This window comes from Oncorhynchus gorbuscha, linkage group LG03 (assembly GCF_021184085.1).
Source record: "Oncorhynchus gorbuscha isolate QuinsamMale2020 ecotype Even-year linkage group LG03, OgorEven_v1.0, whole genome shotgun sequence".
Classification (NCBI taxonomy): domain Eukaryota; kingdom Metazoa; phylum Chordata; class Actinopteri; order Salmoniformes; family Salmonidae; genus Oncorhynchus; species Oncorhynchus gorbuscha.
The window spans coordinates 67,262,844-67,284,677 of NC_060175.1; the positions used below are offsets into that span (position 1 = coordinate 67,262,844).

Below are 21,834 nucleotides of genomic sequence, written 5' to 3' on the forward strand. Positions count from 1 at the left end.
GAGGGCTTCTTAAAGAAAAACTAACAGGTCTGTGAGAGCCAGAATTCTTACTGGTTGGTAGGTGATCAAATACTTATGTCATGCAATAAAATGCAAATTAATTACTTAATCATACAATGTGATTTTCTGGATTTTTGTTTTAGATTCCGTCTCTCACAGTTGAAGTGTACCTATGATAAAAAAGTACAGACCTCTACATGCTTAGTAAGTAGGAAAACCTGCAAAATCATCAGTGTATCAAATACTTGTTCTCCCCACTGTAGCATTCCTCTCTGAGTCAGGTTGCTGAGTAGGCCAAATTAGATGCATTTTCTAACTAAAAGAAAGGTAAACTAAGAAAAGAACATACAAAGCAATATAGCTAGCTAGCTCTCTCTGCTGCTTCTCCTTAATTTGACAAATTAATTTGTTCAAAACTGTACAATTGTCTCTGAGTCAACGACTCACCGCACTTTATGCACTGCAGTCTTAGCTAGCTGCAGCTTATGCTTTCAGTAGTAGATTCATTTTCTGATCCTTTGATTGGGTGGACAGCATGTCGGTTCATACTGCAGCTGATAGAGCTTTGATAGGTTGAAGTACGTCCCCTGAAGTCGTCATAATTACTGTTTAAGTCTATGGAAGGGGTGAGAACCATGAACCTCCTAGGTTTTGTATTGAAGTTAATGTACCCAGAGGAGGACAGAAAATAGCTGTCCTCCGGCTACACGATAGTGCTACCCTAGAGGGTGCTGTTGAGGATAATGTAGACATTCATTGCAAAACAGTGTTTTAATCAGTTATTTGGTGATGTGATTATATTTAGTATAGTTTTATCTAAAAATGTTTTTATTTTTTACGTTTCCCTTCTTACTTATGAAATTTACTGAGTAGGATGGTCCTCCCCTTCCTCCTCTGAGGAGCCTCCACTGACACACACAGAGAAACGTGCACAACCCATGACACCCACTATCCACGAACAATGAAGATTCATTCTATTCCTCTGTTCTATTAAAATGCTCTCATTAATCTAATTTGCTCGCTCTAATGGACCACTGACTGCTTTCTGCCAGTGTATTTACCCAGCATCTCTTGTGTGTTTGTCTCTTTAGGTGGCTGCGGACCATCTCTGTCATCCTATTCCTCAACAAACAGGACCTGCTAGCGGAGAAGGTGTTGGCTGGGAAATCAAAAATCGAAGAGTATTTCCCAGAGTTTGCACGCTACACCACACCGGATGATGGTGAGACACACACCCACACACACACCACACACACACACACAGCTTCTGATTTTAGCCACAGTAGGTGGCTCCTGAATGTTCTTTCCTGTGGCTGATAAGTAATCGCCATAGCAAACTGTGGCACTGACAATGTGTGATGGTGTACCAGAATCCAATCATAACACTCATCATTCAGTCTCTCACGCTTCTATAGCAACACCGGAAGCAGGGGAGGATCCGCGTGTCACGAGGGCAAAGTACTTCATACGAGATGAGTTCCTGGTAAGTGCAGACATTCCGACGTCTCCCCTGCTAATGTTACGTGGAATCTTATGGTATTGATTACAAAATAGTATCTAATCGCAACAAAAGATGACAAATGAGATGACTTTCTCTTACTCATATTGAATAAGTTAGCCGGAAGGCTAACGTGCAGTAAGTGTTAGATTTGTTATTGAGTCAAGTGGATGATGTCCTGAATGGTGGTAGTGCACATTTTGTCTCATTGTGCTTCACTGTGATTCTTTTTGTCTTCTTCAGAGGATCAGCACAGCCAGCGGAGACGGCAGGCACTATTGTTACCCCCATTTTACCTGCGCAGTCGACACGGAAAACATCCGCCGGGTCTTCAACGACTGTCGGGACATCATTCAGCGGATGCACCTTCGGCAGTACGAGCTCTTGTGATGGGAGTGGACTGCAACACAGACTCGGAACCCCGACCTCCGGTCCCTCCCTGACCCCCCCCCCCCCCCCCTCCCCCTTCCCTGGAACCCACCCCTGTCGCCCTGACTCTGTGTGCTCTTGGGGACTCCTGAAGTCAAACTAGACATGAGAGCTACAGCGCAACATGGAAATTGCTATTGAAATACTGCAAAACACAGAATACATCCAAGCCAGATCAGCTGAACTCCACAGCATTTTAGCACTGTGCTCAAAACTTGAACCCATTTCACCACACACACACACGGGCGCGAGTACGCACACTGACATGGCACCGGACTGTCTTTCTTTCACAACCTCCGTTCATATTTTGACACACACAGACACACTCTTAGGCACACTTAATCTCAGTTTACACATAACTGCTTGCATACAGAAAAATAACCCCCCACGCTTTTACTCGACTGCATGGTCACTGGTCCTGAACTGAGCAAGTCCTGAGTCTTAGCTGCTTACTGGCTGCAGCCACAGATTGACTGGCTCAGTGTTTTCAATGAATCACAGCCAAGATACCTACCAGGAGCAATTTCAATGACGGACAATGAACCAGAGAAGCATCATGGTGAGCGGGGTTTGGGGGAAGGGAATATTTATGTGAATTTGGTGGAGCTTGGACACCATGACACCCACAGGATTGTCACATGACTTTGCCTTGTCGGTACAGCAGCGGAAGGAGAAAGGCCAACGTTCACAGAACACAACGGAGTGCAAAGCTCATATACAGTACAGTACCATATAAGTTAAGAGAAGTCTGATCAGCCCCGTTTCTGTCTCCACGGTTTGTTTTGTCTGTGTAGACTGTTGTGCCATTGTGCCCTGTGCGCTCTCTCACACACACTCTCTCTCTCTCTCTCTCTCTCTCTCTCTCTCTCTCTCTCTCTCGCCTCTTTCACTCCTCCCTATCCTCTCTCTTAACTTCACCACATACCATGCACTGTTACTTTACTGGCAATGCTCTTTGTTATGTTTTTAAAGAAAAAATATCCTGAAATTAAAAAAAGAGGAAGATAATGATAAATGGGACACTAATCTTTACTCATATGGTCACTCTCCCATCAACCCCCCCCCCTTGGTTTCCTCCATTTCCCTTATCCCCTCTCTTCCTACCCTGCCCCTCTCTCCTGCCCCTCCCTCCTACCCTACCCCCCCCTCTCCTACCCCTCCGTCCTACCCCTCCCTCCTACCCTACCCCTCTCTCCTACCCTACCCCTCTCTCCTACCCCTCCCTCTTCCTTCCCTGGCTCTTTATCTCTTTCATTTACTGCTGAACTATTATTCTTGTACAGACTGTAAAATGTATTATTTTGTACAACTTTATTGAAAAATGACTAAGAAGATCCCTGTGCCTTGATCACGACTGTACGTGTATAACGAGCTAAAGTGGGTGTTATACTGCGCTGTATGGATTGGCCAGTTGCCCCCCCCTCTCTCTCTCTCCAGGGAAGGGGAACAACCATTCGTAGCTTTGGATTTTTAATTTCCCTCCCCTATATGATTTAAATGTCTATTTTTGGATCCATATACCAAAAAATATATAAATATATGAAATGTCTATGGATTTAAAAAAGTATTTTATTAGTATCAAAGAACCTTGACACATTTTGTAGTGTGCCTATTGCTGTAACTTAAATTCTTTTCGTCTAGGTTTTGTTCAGGTTTTGTTTCATTAGCGAACAACATGAAGGGTGAGTTTATTTACATTTTTTCTTTCTTTTTATAGCTTAAAGGTAAAAGGTCATGACAAATATCCAAATGCAAAACATTGCTTGTTTCTACATTTTTTTTTTTTTTTTGCTAAAGATAACAAACAATTGTATTGTTTGTGGGGTCCTTCCTAGTGTTGCACAACAGAGGCAGACTGTACAGTATTACACTTTCACTTCAGTGCCCTAGTTTTCATTTACTGTGTACATCAAAAAATGGGTCTCTACTTTCAGAAGAGGAGCTCTGCGAAATAAAGGTTTTTGGTGCAGACAGCCACAGGCCCGTCCTTACACACAACCACAAGGACAAACCTACACCAGATACACCCGTGACATTTCATTCCTCCATCGTTAGCCATGTCTCGTTATGTCCACTGTATTTACTTAGACAGCTCTTTTAACTCTTCGCTGTTACTTCACTGCTTTTCAAAGAGAACATTATACTGCATCTATCACATGCAACACGACTCTATTCAATTCTGTCTTTGTTTCCCATCCAAGGCGATAGAACGGTCATTCCCAGTTTAACCCAGACACAGGCATTCACCACAGCTTATTTGCACAAATACATAGTTACAGTTTTATGAAAAATATTAACATGGGTCTTTGGGTATTTGCCTAAACATTGAGATGTTGACCAACACCATGACAATGGTTGATGAATGTATTTCTCGTCAGGAGTGTAGCTTAAGGAATTACAAGATAATTAACTGCAGTAATTTTATGTAGATGAGGGGACGTAATATGTTTCAATTGCATCTATTGACGAGTTAAGTCGTTAGTTCAAGGTTCAAGGTCAAAGGAAGTGTAGAGGAAAGAGAGTTTCTGCCCAACAATTATTTTTACCTTTTATTTAACTATGCAAAACCTGATTCAGAGCGCTCAGGACCTCCAACTGGGGTGAAGGTTCACCTTCCAACAGGACAATGATCCTAAGCACACAGCTAAGACAACGCAGGAGTGGCTTTGGACAAGTCTCTGAATGTCCTTGAGTGTTCCAGCCAGAGCCCGGACTTGAACCCAACCAAACATCTCTGAAGAGACCTGAAAAAAGCTGTGCAGAGTGGCTCCCCATCCAACCTGACAGAGCTTGAGAGTAATTGCAGAGAAGAATGGGAGAAACTCCCCAAATACAGGTGTGCCAAGCTTGTAGCATCATCCCCAAGAAGACTCAAGGCTTTAATTGCTGCTGAAGGTGCTTCAACAAAGTACCGAGTAAAGGGTCTGAATACTTATGTAAATGTGATATTTCAGTTGGTGGTACAGTGACTGAAAGTTTGGGAACCACTGCTCTAGTCTGCCACTTTACACCACTAGATGGTGACAAATCCATGCATGTCAGAATCTTACAGCCCCATCTCCGTAAGAATAATAATTTAGTTGTTCAAGCAAGCATTTGTAGTTGAACAAGATTAAATCTGTCTGAAGGTGGAAGGATTATCAACAAGTTATAGAGGGAGGGTCCAACTTTCAGTAATGCAGGGGCTTTGTGAAACCTTGGTCCTGTAGAATACAGATGTGTTAGCAAGTGAATAAGGTATTACTAAAGGATTACATACAATCTTTAGATCAACTAAATAGGGCATGCATGAAAGACTGTGTGGACACAGGCATGCCACACACTAACACAAAATCTGTCCCAACAATAATGCAAAATACTGACTGGGGCCATTCCAAAGTCCCAAAGGCTGCACTTTACACCTCTGCTTGGTTGTCCTTGCATCATGAATAAGACTGAAGCAAATTAACTTTCCACCAAAAAACATGTTTTGGGTTTATGCATTTAATTCATTACTATGATGCTACACAATCTGTTATATTTTGTTTATTTAATGTACATACAAAACTGTACCCATTATTGTGGTTACATGTGATGGTCTGAAGCGCCAAAGCAGTTTTTAATATAGTGTTCACAGCTCAATTCTCCATCCAGCCGTCCACAATCCAAGCCCCCCAAGCTACAAAAAAAAGTGATTTTAAATACAAACAGGACGGTTGATTCTTTAGACAGCCAAGACAGAAACCAAGCCAAGAGAGAAAACACCCCAACCGATAGCTAGTTCCGAGATGGTCCCTTTTGAGAAGACAGTCATATTTGCTGCTGTGTTTAAGACACAGGAAGAAAGAAAACTATTGAGGTAATTTCCATGCTATTTGTAGACACTATATGAGAACTTGATTTGAATACAGTGCGTACAAATATAATTACAAAACAATGTCTTTACATGATACTCAAAAAAGAACTGAAGCAAAGCACAAGAACATAAAGTACTATCAAACTATATACAGCGTCATGAGTCCAAACCCATTGTTATATTTTAGTGTACTTTGTCAAAAATGGATGTTGCATATTTCTCTTACTCAGCTGCAATCAGATACAGGACTTGGATCACTTCCTAAGGTTAAGCCATTTGCTGTCATCTGGAAAAGCTGCATCATTGTTGTTCTTTCTGAAGATCACTCACATCCCAGGCCTTCGACCAAAAGGACAAGTCGGTCATTCTGTACTTTCACCTCAATCACTAAACAAGTGTGCATAGAACTAATTCACTGCAGCACGGTGAGACAGTACATCTTCTGTGATATATTGAAAACCAATTACAAGTTTGACTGTTGGAAATAAAAAGCAACCTACTGTATTGGAAAGGGGTCTCTTTGGGACAAAACAATGGTTAACATTTCATTTTTAGTTACCTCCTAAATCCATTTTATGTTTTATAAAAGGAATAATTTTGGATGACTGGATTTACATAATTACCCATTCTTGCTAAAACTCACAGGTAGCCTCTCGACTCAAAAGATAGTGTCCTTCCCTTAGAAAAAGCAATGAGTAAAACATTCACACAACATCAGAACTGTCACGTTAATCCTGCAGTTGGAAAAGCCTTGGCCTTACCGGAACACATTGCTACTTATAGATCACAACGTTGCCACTTCCCCCACACAATAATTTGTACTGTATCTGTGCGAGTAGGAGTGGAAGGACGGAGAATAGAGTGATTTTAAAAAGGCAAGACGACTCTTGATTACCTTCGCTTTATGTTAAATGTCACTACTCAAATAAACTTGTGATGTTGCATTACGCAACAACAACAAAAAGTATATATCCCGTTGTTTTGTTCGGTCCTCCGAGCACGCTGCCACTGGCTGTCTACAGGACCAATTTCCCGATGATGACTCCGATGACGAAGAACAGCACGCAGAGCGCCAGAACACGGGTACTTAGGCCCTCCTCCTTCGTCATGGCCTGGGAGGAAGAGGAGTGGGGGGAGGACACCATGGAGGTGACTTTCCTCTTCCGCAGACCATCGTCCTCCTTGGTAAAGTTGAATATAGAACAGCTGTTTTTTTTTGTTTTTTTTTTTGGCAATAACAGTGAAACAGCCGTTACTGATCTCAAATCAGTCAATTACCCATCACAAATAAGAAACGAAAGGTGAGGCCTGTTAAGTAAGTCTGCATTGTCACAGATGGTGCAGATAAATGTATTGTGTGGAACAGATCTGACTGTTGTGGGTCCTAGAGCCATTAGAGACTCACCCTAATCTGTTTGTTCTCTTCCCGTAACCTCTGGACCTCCATCTGCAGCCTCTTGCACTCCTCCGTGATCTTCTTCACCTCCCCGTCATCCAGGGAGGAGCTGGCCGACTTAGGGAGTGAGGAGAGCTCTGGCTTTACGGGGGCGGAGGACACATTTGTGTTGCTTTCACTGGCATGCTGTGGGGAGGAGTGGAGGAGACAGAACTATGCAGATGAATAACAATGGGGATGAGGAAGACAACATACAAAAAAAAGGGCAATGGCTGCTTCAGAGATGCAATGGAGATGACAATCATTCAGGAACTGTTTGTGAATGGAATGAAGGTGCTCTGAACGCATCTTACACTAAAATGAAATATATGAGGGAAGGAATATTAAGAAAAATACATGCAGTTGGATGTAGTGATATGACAAGATATAGTGACTTACAATTTTGTCATTCTCTAGTGGCAGCTCAAATGCACATCTCAACTTGGAGTCCATCAGCTCCTCTGGCTTTGCCTCTTTCCACTGTCGGTGGGAAGGATAGAATGAGAGAAAGAATGAGAGAGAGAAAGAATGAGAGAGAGAAGAAGAAGAGGGGAGGGCTGACAGAAAACTGAATCACAAGGCAACACCAAGATGACCACACCCAGCGTGGGACTCTTATGACACTCATAAGACAAAGCATATCTTGACAGCACATTTGTCCCACTTGCAACACCTAAATAAGTAGAGGATTGAGACAGTAAGTACCAGTCCCTCTGAACTAGAACTGCAGCTTGAATGGACTTACTGTGATCATCAGATCATAATTAGTGACATCCAGATAAATCACATTCCATTTGGACACTTACCACCCCTTCCATGTCAGTCATGTCATACGGAGCAAGCACGGACTGCACCATGAATTTGTGTTTGCTCTTTTCATTGGGATCATAGTCGAAAGGCTGCAGCATAACTGTGAAAAAAGCAGACAGATAAATGCCACTGAGCAACCTCTCAGCAACAGCACAACGTGTTACCTTACTTTGACCAGCTCAACATACTTTTAGTTCCTCTATTTGAGATTTGTCAGTTACAATAAAATGTGCAATCAACCAAAAAGACACCAACCAGACACATTGATTGAGGTGCCTGCGTCGATGATGCCACTGTTTGGACGGACACAGTATCGACGGGGCGCGGTCGTCTTGACTTTGAAACAGACATTTCTATCCGTTGGGTTGCCTAGCTTCAGGGTGGCCGTGACAACATCTGTAAATGGACCTTGAAAAGACAGAGAGAACAGACAATAGATATCAATGCTAGCTATCTGACTCATCTTATTACAGCGATCTTATTTTTTCCCCCAAAAAAAGTTGGGGGAGGACCATTTTATTGAGATGACCCCACATATTTTTTGTTATCTTTAGACTTATATCATTAGTTATCTATTTTGTTATGACTATTGATATAATTCTCAAAACCAATCATCAATATAGTCCCTGTTCAATAATTCCATTAGAAGAGGTAAAACGGTCCACCTCCGGATCTTACCATTCTGCTTGGACTCACTGATCCGTGCCTAACAATTGTCAACAGTCACCTTTTTCTACAGCAGTATTTCTCAATCAATTCCTGGGGCTCCCCCTACGGGGTGCACATTTGTGTTTCAGCCCATCCATAACATACCTGATTCAACTCGAGATTCCCCAAAAAACACGCCACTTTGAAAGAGCCTACCACTGGAAGTGACTTTTTCGTAACCGGTTAGGGGAATGTACGCAGCAGGTTAGGCTAATTAACGGAACAAATTAGGATGACTAAGGTTAGGAAAATGGTTAGTCTCAGCGAAAATGCGCTCAATCCTGCTACGAAGAGTCACTTCCGGTCCTAGCTGTATCGAAGTGACGTGTTCTTAGGGAATCCCGATTCAATTTATCGAGGCAAAGGGATTGTTGTTGTGTGCTGGGCTGAAACAAAAAAGCCCACGTTTAGGGTTAGCCCCAGGAACGGATTGAAAAACACTATTCTCTGTATCCATTCGGGTAGTTTTTTCTTTTTATGGAAATTTCCCTAGTGTAGTCCTGACCGTATAGAAAGTCTCTAGTTTGCTACCAACGTTAGATATTTTTTCATTAGTAGCTATTGAAATAAGTATTTATTTATGCTGGCAACAGCCGACTCACAAACCAGGGAGATCGTAATTATGATAGTAACTGAATAGCATGCAACTGATATTAATTAAGGAAATGACCCGGGCCTGCTTTCTCGTTACAGGCTAAACTAGAAAATGACAGCTAGGCGTTAGCCTGTTTAGCATCGGTAGGTAGAAGACGTCGGTATGCAATGGCGCTTCACTTGTCACCACTCTAAAAAACAAATAGGAAGTATGATACACCGTGTGCAGACCCATCTTTTCACAATTAAGTTAACACTATTGTTAATACATTATCTAGGAACGATGGTCAAATATTTGCAGACCAAACTATCAGGCCCTGCCCTAGTCTTACCTCTAAATTTCAGTTCGTGTGGTGGCTCAAGCTGGAGGACTTGTTCTTGTCTGGCCATGTCACAGACGTTCGTAAGCCTTTCTGACATAAATTACCTGGACTATATGTCGCAGCTGTTTCTATTATGGCTATTGTAAATGTTCCTGAATACGACCTGACCTCTGTAAGGGATAGCTGAGGATAAAAATAAGAAAACTTGGACTGCAAACAACAGCTGAAGCTAAGCTAGCAAGCAGAGAGCAGGAAGGAAGGGCTCCGTGTGACGTCATGGGATAGGGCAGGTCTGTGGAATGTCAGGGAAGATCTTTTCTATGAGTTGTTACATTTTTGCAGGGTTATTTTTAAATGACCTGGACAAATGAAAGAGCAAACCGAACAGCCTCTGCTCTGATATGGCAACTATTTGAGAATGTAAAGTCAATTTAATTTAGAACAGGGGTGTCAAACTGATTTTGCCCCAAGGGCCGCACAGGTAATAGGAGGGTGCTTCACTTCTGGTAGTGAACGATCCAGCCTACCTACAAAGGAGGAGCTGTGAACGTCTCGTACGACGATGTGCCCGATGAAGAGCTCAAACACAGGGGGTTGGTGGCACCTTAATTGGGGAGGAGTGATGCCATTCACTCCGTTCCGGCCATTATTATGAGCCGTCCTCCCCTCAGCAGCCTCCTGTGACTGCTCCATGGCCCATCTATCAGATACACCATCAGTGCTCCCTCCGCTCAATACACTACTTTTCCGAACGGCCTATCAGAACAACACAAGCGACTTGGAGAGAATCTACTTGTAATGAAAAGCCAGTGGTGGGGAAAAGTACCCAATTTTCATACTTGAGTAAAATAAAAGATTCCTTTAAAAAAAAGGTAACACAGTAAAATACTTAATTGAGTAAAAGTTTTAAAGTATTTGGTTTTAAATATGCTTAAGTATCAAAAGTAAAAGTATACATAATTTTAAATGTCTTATATTAAGCAAACCAGAGGACACGATGCATTTTTATTTAGTCAGTCCACCAGATCAGAGGCAGTAGGGATGACCAGTGCGTGAATTACACACATTTCCCGTCCTACTAATCATTCAAAATGTAACGAGTCCTTTTGGCTGTCATGTAAAAGTAGTAATTTGTACATTATTTTCTTTAGGAATACAGTGGAGTAAACGTTGTCACAAATATAATTAGTAAAGTACAGATACCCCCAAAAAACTACGTAAGTACAAATACTTTTAAGTTATACTTAACTACTTTACACAACTGTGAAAAGCCCAATATAAAATGTATATATTATTATTATTATAAGGGCGGCAGGTAGCCTAGAGGTTAAGAGCGTGGGGCCAGTAACCAAGTGGTTGCAGGTTTGAATCCTTGAGCCGACTAGGTGAAAAATCTTGATCAGGGCACTTAACCCTACTTACTCCTGTAAATTGCTCTGGATAGGAGCGTCTGTTAATTGACAAAAAAAATATTATTACATTTCTTATCCAGCAGGTGGAGCCCCATGGAATTACCACCCACTATGGAATAATATTACGTCATACAGCCTTAACCAGGAAGTAGGAAAAACAATCGGCGAGAAGAGTGACACCATAGACTGTAGTTAGTCTGAAACGTTTTAAAAGGACATTATTTCCATATAGTTTAGATCCCAGAATGTCCGTGTTTGGGAAGCTGTTCGGCGGTGGGGGGAAAGGAGGGAAAGGGCCGAGTCCACAAGATGCGATTCAGAAACTCCGAGACACAGAGCAGATGTTAGCGAAGAAACAGGACTTTCTAGAGAAAAAGATTGACCAGGAACTCATAACTGCAAAGAAAAATGGCACAAAAAACAAACGAGGTGAGTCGCCAACTAACATAACATATACATATGCACTATGGTTGTCTAACTTGGCTAGCTAATGAAGCTAGCTACTTAAAGTTCGCCTGTATGTTAACGTCAGCAACTAGCTGGCTAACTAGTTAAAGCAGCTAACTTTCCGAGCGGCCACGGCTGTCACTGAATGTCAGGACGAGCCTGGCAACCTATCTTGTTTCCACAACTGTGTTAGAACAGCTAAATTACATTATCCCCGTGTATAGGTGCGTTCTGTGTTAGTGACCGCTATCAAAACTCTGTCTACACCATCAACAAGTCAGGGGATTTTTGTGTGAGTCATGAATTTGCCTGTTTGTCAAGAGAAGGGAAGGGGCCACCCTTCCATTGACACAGTATCAACTTAAAAATGTATTACATTTGTAAAGCGCTTTTCATTATACTGAATAATCTCAAAGTGCATAACATTTAAATACAAACAAAAATACAAACGTTGCAGTTAAAATTGAGACACTAGACTCATAGGGACTAAGTTACTGCTTATTAATTTATTTTTTCACCTTTATTTTATGACTAAACAAAGTTACACGGCCTGTAGTGATTTTTATTTCACCTTTATTTAACCAGATAGGCCAGGTGAGAACAAGTTCTCATTTACAACTGCGACCTGGCCAAGATAAAGCAAAGCAGTGCGACACAAACAACAACACAGAGTTACACATGGAATAAACAAGCGTAAGGTCAATAACACAATATAAAAATCTATATACAGTGTGTGCAAATGGAGTAAAGAGAAGGCAATAAATAGGCCATAGTAGCGAGGTAATTACAATTTAGCAAATTAACACTGGAATGATAGATATGCAAGTAGACATACTTGTGTGCAAAAAAAAGTAAATAAAAACAATATGGGGATGAGGTAGGTAGTTGGGTGGGCTATTTACAGATGGGCTGTGTACAGCGATTGGTAAGCTGCTCACATAGCTGATGCTTAAAGTTAGTGAGAGAGATATGTCTCCAACTTCAGCAATTTTTGTAATTTGTTCCAGTCATTGGCAGCAGAGAACTGTAAGGAAAGGTGGCCAAATGAGGTGTTGGCTTTGGGGGTGACAAGTGAGATATACCTGCTGGAGCGCGTGCTATGGGTGGGTGTTGCTATGGTGACCAGGGAACTGAGATAAGACAGAGCTTTACCTAGCAAAGACTTATAGATGACCTGGAGCCAGTGGGTTTGGTGACGAATATGTAGCGAGGGCCAACCGACGAGAGCATACAGGTAGCAGTGGTGGGTGGTATATGGGGCTTTGGTGACAAAACGGATTGCACTGTGATAGACTGCATCCAGTTTGCTGAGTAGAGTGTTGGAGGCTATTTTGTAAATGACATCGCTGAAGTTGAGGATCGGTAGGATAGTCAGTTTTATGAGGGCATGTTTGGCAGCGTGAGTGAAGGAGGCTTTGTTGCAAAATAGGAAGCCGATTCTATATTTAAGTTGCTTAATATGAGTCTGGAAGGAGAGTTTAGTCTAGCCAGACAGGTAGGTATTTGTAGTTGCCCACATATTCTGTCAGAACCGTCTAGAGTAGTGATGCTAGTCAGGCGAGCGGTTGAAGAGCATGCATTTAGTTTTACTAGCATTTAAGAGCAGTTGGAGGCCACGGAAGGAGTGTTGTATGGCATTTAAGCTCGTTTGGAGGTTTGTTAACAGTGTCCAAAGAAGGGCCAGATGTATACAGAATGGTGTAGTCTGCGTAGAGGTGGATCAAGGAATCACCCGCAGCAAGAGCAACGTGTATGTATGTATGTATGTATGTGTGTGTATATAAAATATTACTCTCACACAGAGAAAAGTCAGCCCGAGAATTGAACCCTGTGGTACCCCCCATAGCATGCCAGAGGTCCGGACAACAGGCCCTCCGATTTGACACACTGAGGCAGTCATTTGAGAAACCAAGGCTGTTGACTCTGCCAATAAGAAAATGGTGATTGACAGAGTCGAAAGCCTTGGCCAGGTCGATGAAGACGGCTGCACAGTACTGTCTTTTATCGATGGCGGTTATGATATCGTTTAGTACCTTGAGCGTGGCTGAGGTGCACCCGTGACCAGCTCGGAAACCGGACTGCACAGCGGAGAAGGTACGGTGGGATTCTAAATGGTCAGAGATCTGTTTGTTAACTTGGCTAACTTTAGAAAGGCAGGGCGAGATGGATATAGGTCTGTAACAGTTTGGGTCTAGTGTCACACCCTTTGAAGAGGGGGATGACCGCGGCAGCTTTCCAATCTTTAGAAATCTCGGACGATACGAAAGAGAGGTTGAACAGACTAGTAATAGGGGTTGCAACAATGGCGGGGGATCATTTTAGAGAGGGTCCAGATTGTCTAGCCCAGCTGATTTGTACGGGTCCAGGTTTTGCAGTTCTTTCAGAACAGAAGCTATTTGGGTGAAGGAGAAGCTGGGGCGGCTTGGTCAAGTAGCTGCGGGGGGTGCGGGAGCTGTTGGCCGGGGTTGCGGTAGCCAGGAGTAGAGCATGGCCAGCCGTAGAGAAATGCTTATTGAAATTCTCGTTTGTCGTGGATTTATTGGGGGTAAGTGTTTCCTAACCTCTGCAGTGGGCAGCTGGGATGAGGTGCTTTTATTCTCCATGGACTTTAGTGTCCCAAAACATTTGAGTTAGAGCTACAGGATGCACATGTCTGTTTGAAAAAGCTAGCCTTTGCTTTCCTAACTGACTGTGTATTGGTTCCGGACTTCACTGAAAAGTTTCATATCGCGGGGACTATTCGATGCTAGTGCAGTATGCCACAGGATGTTTTTGTGCTTGTCAAGGGCAGTCAGGTCTGGAGTGAACCAAGGGCTGTATCTGTTCTTAGTTCTACATTTTTTGAAAGGTGCATGCTTATTTAAGATGGTGAGGAAATTACTTTTTAAAAGAACAACCAGGCTTCCTCTACTGATGGGATGAGGTCAATGTCCTTCCAGGATAGTAACCTAATACTGAGTGCCAACAGAGAGGCTCCAAGTGACTCCTGTCATTGGTTGCGTTCCCCTGTTCAGACGTTGCATGCCTTAACCAGTGGTTGCGTGCGACGTCATTGAGTGTGTTATCGACTGGCAGAGTGCCCTAATATTGGATGAGGTTAGCTGATGCATAAAATACCTATCCAGGTGTTGTAACATCTGGCAGGCGTCAGCAACGCCTGAGCAGAGGAATACGCCCAAGTATTGAGTAGTGTTCATGAGAGGCTAGCGTAGCCCAATAACGGACTAAAGGAGCCTGATGTTAGTCCTTATAGTCCAAGGACCTTAAATGTTCTGTTTCGAGGCGAATTTAACAGGTTTTAACACCGTTGCGATTTACAGTATTTTTAAAAAATTGTTTCCAAAACCGTACCGCAAGCGATGCGTTTCAGCGTTCTCCCAGCCAGAATATACTATCTTTAATAGGCACTAAATGCAGTTGGCGTCTATGAATGACTTCAACAAAGATATGACATAATATAATGGTCAAATATATAAATGCAACATATAGCAATTTCAAAGATTTTAACTGTGTTACAGTTCATAAGGAAATCAGTCAAAATAAACAAGAGGCACTAATCTATGGATTTCACGTGACTATGCAGCTGTTGGTCACATACCATAAAAAGGATCAGAAAACCAGTCAGTATCTGGTGTGTGACCACCATTTGCCTCATGTAGCGAGACACATCTCCTTTGCATAGAGTTGATCAGGCTGTTGATTGTCGCCTGTTGAATGTTGTTCCACTCGTTTTCAAAGGCTGTGCGAAGTTGATGGATACTGGTGGGAACTTAAACACGCTGTCATACACATCGACCCAGAGCATCCTAAACGTGCTCAATGGGTGACATGTCTGCTGAGTATGCAGGCCATGGAAGAACTGGGACATTTTCAACTTCCAGGAATTTTGTATAGATCCTTGTGACATGGGGGCATGCATTATCAGACTGGAACATGAGGTGATGGCGGTGGATGAATGGCGCGACAGTGGGCCTCAGGATCTTGTCACAGTATCTCTGTGCATTAAATTGCCATTGTATTTGTTGTACGTAGCTTAAGCCTGCCCATACCATAACCCCACCGCCACCATGGGGCACTCTGTTCACAACATTGACATCATCAAACCGCTTGCCGACACACCATACACGTGGTCTGCGGTTGTGAGGCCGGTTGAATGTAGAAGATGGCTTATGGTAGAGAAATTAACATTTAAATTCTCTGGCAACAGCTCTGATGGACATTCCTGTGGTCAGCATGCCAATTGCACACTCCCTCAACTTGAGACATCTGTGTCATTGTGACAAAACTGCACATTTTAGTGCCATTTTTTTTCCCAACACAAGGTGCACCTGTGTGAGGATCATGCTGTTTAATCAGCTTCTTTATATGCCATACCTGTCAGGTGGATGGATTATCTTGTCAAATGAGATATGCTCACTAAGAGGGATGTAAACAAATTTGTGCACAACATTTGAGAGAGCTGTTTTTGCATTTTCTAAATTTCTGGGGATCTTTTATTTCAGCTCATAGAACATGGGACCAACACTTTACATGTTGCATTTAATATTTTTGTTCAGTGTAGTTAGAGGTTATGTATTTACTCACATGATAGTCCTGGGGATTCAGAAACGCTGTCCATGGTTCCGGGAATCGAACCCACTAATCACTTCAATTCCCATTTCACTACACACAGCGGCCCTGCAGGCCTTGAAAAGGAAGAAGCGGTACGAGAACCAGCTTACCCAGATCGATGGCACATTGTCCACCATCGAGTTCCAGAGGGAGGCGCTGGAAAATGCCAATACCAATACTGAAGTGCTCAAAAACATGGGCTTTGCCGCCAAGGCAATGAAGGCTGCCCATGAAAACATGTAAGCAAGGGCACACTACTTGTTTATTAGCTTTGGTCAGGTGCAGTCATACAGCTCTTGTATTTATTCAAATCTCTCCGTTCCCCTGTCTGGTTGTGTTAGGGACATAGACAAAGTAGATGACTTGATGCAAGACATCACTGAGCAGCAGGAGCTGGCGCAAGAGATCTCAGATGCCATCTCAAAACCTGTAGGCTTTGGAGAGGAGTTTGATGAGGTAGGTGACAATGTTCATTGCACATTGTTCTTTATTTGTCTTATCAGTGCTGTTGGTTCAATAGTTGACCAGATATCACAGAGACTGGGATGTTCTTATCGTCTTGCACCATAGGATGAACTCCTGGCAGAATTGGATGAGCTGGAACAAGAGGAATTGGACAAAAACTTGCTGGAGATCGGCGGGACAGAAGATGCCCATCTACCCAATGTGCCTTCTACTTCATTACCCTCCAGACCAGGTGAGTCTTTTGGAATATACAATAATATGCAATAAAACAAGCAAATCCTTCATGGGAACATTGTATGCCACGGTTACTGTCCCAACAGAACAGGAAATAAATTACAATAGATCAATTAGTTACCACTTTATTACTATAAAACATTTATTTACCACATTTACTCAAGTAATTCACTATCTGAATATGTTTTCTTTTTTTAAATTTTAGCCAAGGAGGATGAAGACGATGCTGACATGGATGACTTACAGCGCTGGGCGATGGAGGCCATGTAGTTGCATTACTGACACCACCTGCTGTAGAGGGAAAGAAAGGACTTATTGAATATGGTTGTTTTGTGTCCGAGGAGAACCAACCACCTAAAACTATTACTACAACGGCCAATGCTGTAGGTTCTGTTTCCCGCCCAAAACTAGAGAAAGGGTACCATGGCCTTGCATGAAAAGATGAAGTAAGAAAACCTGTATAAAAGCTATAAACAGGATGTTTGAATCAAAATTCTCAGAATAAGTTTAGCATAATCAACACCCGCTCTTGCATTTGGGCAGTTATTGTAATATCACTTAACTGTTCTCTTGCCTTTGTCTGTGGGATGTTATGAACATCACTGACAAATTTACATTTTAATACATGGGAGTTGCAATGTCTATTTTTCCGACTTAAACATATTTATCGTGTGGCGTAGTGGGTGTGGTCTAGATGTTTTTATTAGTACTTACCTTTTTGTTTAATTTCTACCAAAATAGGAAGACTTATGAGCATGCGCTCATGGTAACGTTTAGAATGGTCTATTTTCAGGATTGTTATTCTGAAATTTTTGTTTTACTACATTTGGACTATTCCAACTCCAAAGCATCCTCACCATGTGACACTTGTGATTTGAAGGAAATATCTAAATTGTTTATATTGTTGCTGGCACGGGTTTTCATGTGCTAAGCATGCAATGAGGCAAATCTTAATACACCCCACAGCTTTAGAGAAAGAGAAACTCCACCCTGTTCTGTTGTCTTTTTTCTGGAAAAAGTTTATTTTATGTTGAAAAAAAGTCCACAATATTAACTGCAGCAAAAAATAAAATGATGCTTTGTAATGAATAGATTAGAAGGTAGATATAGTATCAACATTTTGGATTTGAGGATTAGTTAATTTTTTAAGCAATGTATTAAAACAAAACAAAAAATACATAGGAAAAAGACAAGGATAAGCATGTTTGCATTCCTATGGTTTATTTATCCAGATGAGAACATTATTTGGAAAATCATTAAAGTTTTGGATTATTTTATTGTGGGTGAGGTTTTTCTTGCTTAGGGATCAGTGAATTCAAAGTAGAAAAGCATTTTTTTTATTACTTTTAAATCATTAAGATGTTTTAGTTTAATGTTTTGCAATGTGTCTGATGTTGCTGTAATTTTAGTCTTGAGTCCAATCATATTGTATTTGTCACATGCTTTGCAAACAACAGGTGTAGTATGAAATGCTTATGGGCCCTTCACAACAATGCAGATTTTTAACATAGAAAAACATCTTGGCTATATACACAGTGAACCAGTACCGAGTCAACATGCAGGGGTACGAGGTTATTGTGGTAGAAATGTACAGTGCATTCGGAAAGTATTCAGACCCCTTGACTTTTTCCACATTTTATGTTACAGCTTTAATTTATGAAACAAATCTCTGTCTACACACAATACCCCATAATGAAATAGTGAAAGCAGGTTTTTAGAATTGTTTTCCAAAAGTATTTTTTTTAAACAATACCTTACTTACATAAGAATTTAGACACTGCTATGAGACTCAAAATTGAGCTCCGGTGCATCCTGTTTCCATTGATCATCCTTGAGATGTTTCTACATCTTGATTAGAGTCCTCCTGTAGTAAATTAAATTGATTGGACATGATTTAAAAAGGCACACAGCTCTATATAAAAAGGTCCAACAGTTGACAGTCCATGTCAGAGCAAAAACTAAGCCATGAGGTTGAAGGAATTGTCTGTAGAGCTCTGAGACTGGATTTTCTGGTCTGATGAAACCAAGGTTGAACTCCTGAATGCCAATAGTCACGTCTGGAGGGAACCTGGAACCATCCCTACGGTGAAGCGTGGTGGTGGCAGCATCATGCCGTGGATATGTTTTTCAGTGACAGGGACTGGGAGACTAGTCAGGATCGAGGAAATATGAATGGAAAGTACAGAGAGATCCTTGATGAAAACCTGCTCCAGAGAGCTCAGGACCTCAGACTGGGACAAAGGTTCACCTTCCAACAGGACAACGCAGGAGTGGCTTAGGGACAAGTCTCTGAATGTACTTGAGTGGCCCAGCCAGAGTCCAGACTTGAACCTGATCAAACATCTCTGGAGAGACCTGAAAATAGCTGTGCAGCTATGCTCCCCATCCAACCTGACAGAGCTTAAGAGGATCTGCAGAAAAGAATGGGAGAAACTCCCCAAATACAGGTATGCCATACCCAAGAAGACTTCAACAAAGTACGGAATACTTACAGTACCAGTCAAAGGTTTGGACACCTACGTTTAAGGGTTTTTATGTTTTACTATTTTCTACATTGTAGAATAATAGAAGGCCAACTATAAAATAACACCATATGGAATCATGTAGTAACCAAGTGTCAAAATACATTTTATATTTGAGATTCTTCAAAGTAGCCACCCTTTGCCTTGATAACAGCTTTGCAAACTCTTGGCATTCTCTCAAGCAGGTTCATGAGGTTCCAGGTGTGCCTTGTTAAAAGTTAATTTGTGGAATTTACTTCTTAATGTGTTTGAGACAAATCTGTTATGTTGTGACAAGGTAGGGATGGTGTACAGAAGATAACCCTATTTGAAAAATCCTGGAAAAAGTAGGTACATTTGGCTGGTACTGTATGTAAATTTGATTTTTGGTTTTGTGCTAAAATGTTTAAACCTGTTATTGCTTTGTCATTATGGGGTGTTGTGTGTAGATTGAGGAACAAGACTTTTGAATCAATTTTTGAATAAAGATATTACGTAACAAAATGTGGAAAAAGTGAAGGACTTTCCGAATGCTTTGTTGGTATGGGGTAAAGTGACTAGACAACAGGATAGATAATGAGCAGTAGCAGCCTCTTGATAGTGGATACCACTGACATGTACACATAAGGGATGAGTTTACACAGGCAGCCCAATTCAGATATTTTTTTGAAAATTATTTGCATATCTGATACTTATTGTTTCTTTTCCCTAATGTGTGAACAGCAACAACAAAAACACAATCTGATCTCTTGGCTTCTGAGTTACACCTCCATATGTGGATCTGAATCCTGATCATAGAGAATGATAGAGTACTCTAGTGCCCGAAAGCCTGTTTTAGCAAGGTCATAGCCATTGACTTTATCCATTTTGAAGTAGTCAACTGGGTGGGATTTCCTTTCGGTTAAGGAAGGATCACATAATTCCATCCAGGTCATCAGGATGGACCAGCCAATTAATTATACTTGTGAGCAAACATCCCAATACTACAGGTGTCAGTACATCACCAACCATGGCTTTATACCTGTTCAAACAACACAATCCTGGTGGCAGTATGCACATTTTCAGTTTGTTTACCAACTCATAGGAATAGACAAAGAAAACGGAGATGTCCTCAATGGTGGTGCCCATGCGCTCCCAAACACCATGTGTGTCCAATAGGCTAAGTTTCCCCCAAAGTAAATTGAAATAAATTTGCCAAAATGTATATAATTATTTTTGTCTATACAAAAAGAAACAAAATCTTTCTAAATTCTTCACCAGAGAGCATGAGAGCCACAGAGGAATCGAGGAAATTAGCTTAAAGTATGCATTAAGGTGTCTGTAATATACTAAATGTAGACATTAATAAATGCATAGCAATAACTTCTTTAAAATTTAATTACAAAGTGGGAGTGCCAAGATGGAGGCACGGTGGCTTCAACACAAATAAATCTAGTGTTAATATAAACCATTGATGCAGACCCGCAAGCCACTTCTGCCCATAATGAGTTCTGATTTTTTTTGTGACGCCCACTCCCATCAAAGTTGCCCATCATTGCCTTAAATGAACATGTATTTCTAGATGAAACTGATTAAGTTTGGTGAAAAACTGACTTCATGATAGTGTGTGTTGTACTTGAAACAACTTCCTTTGTAACGATCTGTTTTGAATGTTGTAAAGCATTTTGGAAATATACCACATACTTGTGAAAATTTTACAAAAGTATTTAAAAAAAACTGTAATATCGACAGAGTTGTCTTGTCTGTGATTTTCCTCATTAATTTGGCTACTTTGAAAAAGATGTCGGCAGGTCGCTTGTTTTTGGGCGACTTCAAAGTTGCACCGCGGCCAACATGGCATTTCTCTTAAAAATATATATACTGTATTTAGCTGTGACCTTCTGCTGACTATCAGGCAGTGTGAGGCAGGTTGTGTGAGTAAGTGGTGTGTATGGGGAGTGATTCAGGCCAGAATTCAGCCTAGTGAAGCTACTGAAACGTCTCACCAAGTCACCTAACTTATTCCTAGCGCCATAAGATACCGCAATGAATTAACATGGACTGTCGATGGAGACAAGTTTTCTTCTAACGTGTTCACATCACGCTCATATCACGTGACACTGACACATCACGTGTCAGTTTGCATGTAAGTCTATTATGAAAGATCTCTTTATTATTTTTATTCATATCAAATCAACACATTAAGCACATGAGGGAACACAAGCATACAGATTACAAACAATAGACAATAGACAAGTTAGGGGGTACAATATCACATTACAATTACACAAGGACCTCAAGGGACATGCATATACTTACAATTCTAACAGCTTTTTTGTTAGTAGAGCATTTAAACGTCTTAAAATACAGTTCAATTTATTTTTGTAGGGTACGAAAATGTGGTTTTCTGTTTGTAAATTTACATTTGTGTATATGAAATTTGGCCAAAAGAATAATGAAATTAATTACATAAAAATGATTCCGCTTATTTCTATTGTATGTAAAGAATCCAAACAGTACATCTCTTCAAAATAGTGTAAAATCTTCATAAAT

At 41.3% G+C, this 21,834-nt stretch overlaps 3 protein-coding genes across 4 annotated transcripts in view; 2 read left to right on the forward strand and 1 right to left on the reverse strand.

The window, feature by feature from the left end:
* Window positions 1-3,900, forward strand: part of LOC124031747 (guanine nucleotide-binding protein G(s) subunit alpha) — a 29,049-nt gene extending 25,149 nt beyond the window's left edge. For both annotated transcript variants that reach the window (XM_046343369.1, XM_046343370.1), the window contains 3 exons: window positions 1,092-1,222; window positions 1,416-1,483; window positions 1,742-3,900. In XM_046343369.1, coding sequence (XP_046199325.1) covers window positions 1,092-1,222; window positions 1,416-1,483; window positions 1,742-1,888 — 346 coding nt within the window. In that variant the 3' untranslated portion in view covers window positions 1,889-3,900. The remainder of the gene's footprint in view (window positions 1-1,091; window positions 1,223-1,415; window positions 1,484-1,741) is intronic.
* Window positions 3,901-5,437: 1,537 nt separating this feature from the next.
* Window positions 5,438-9,909, reverse strand: LOC124031748 (vesicle-associated membrane protein-associated protein B-like). The gene is made up of 6 exons (XM_046343372.1): window positions 9,642-9,909; window positions 8,263-8,415; window positions 8,004-8,107; window positions 7,597-7,677; window positions 7,168-7,344; window positions 5,438-6,943 (listed from the first exon to the last, which is right to left on the reverse strand). The coding sequence occupies exons 1-6, from the start codon at window positions 9,727-9,729 to the stop codon at window positions 6,779-6,781; spliced, it is 768 nt and encodes a 255-aa protein (XP_046199328.1). The 5' UTR covers window positions 9,730-9,909; the 3' UTR covers window positions 5,438-6,778.
* A 1,265-nt stretch (window positions 9,910-11,174) lies between these two features.
* On the forward strand, window positions 11,175-18,078 carry LOC124031749 (charged multivesicular body protein 4c-like). Its single transcript, XM_046343373.1, has 5 exons — window positions 11,175-11,473; window positions 16,164-16,341; window positions 16,444-16,558; window positions 16,673-16,799; window positions 17,007-18,078. The coding sequence occupies exons 1-5, from the start codon at window positions 11,290-11,292 to the stop codon at window positions 17,069-17,071; spliced, it is 669 nt and encodes a 222-aa protein (XP_046199329.1). The 5' UTR covers window positions 11,175-11,289; the 3' UTR covers window positions 17,072-18,078.
* The last annotated feature ends 3,756 nt before the right edge of the window (window positions 18,079-21,834 follow it).

Bases quoted from the DNA above. Each gene is read 5' to 3' on its own strand.
- LOC124031748 (XM_046343372.1), bottom strand. From the start codon at position 9,729: ATGTCAGAAAGGCTTACGAACGTCTGTGACATGGCCAGACAAGAACAA. The intron at 8,108-8,262 runs GTTGGTGTCTTT...CTTTTTTCACAG, and splicing joins CACCTCAATCAATGTGTCTG to TTATGCTGCAGCCTTTCGAC. The intron at 7,678-8,003 runs GTAAGTGTCCAA...TCCCACCGACAG, and splicing joins TGACTGACATGGAAGGGGTG to TGGAAAGAGGCAAAGCCAGA.
- LOC124031749 (XM_046343373.1), top strand. From the start codon at position 11,290: ATGTCCGTGTTTGGGAAGCTGTTCGGCGGTGGGGGGAAAGGAGGGAAA. The intron at 16,559-16,672 runs GTAGGTGACAAT...CTTGCACCATAG, and splicing joins TTGGAGAGGAGTTTGATGAG to GATGAACTCCTGGCAGAATT. The intron at 16,800-17,006 runs GTGAGTCTTTTG...TTTAAATTTTAG, and splicing joins TTCATTACCCTCCAGACCAG to CCAAGGAGGATGAAGACGAT.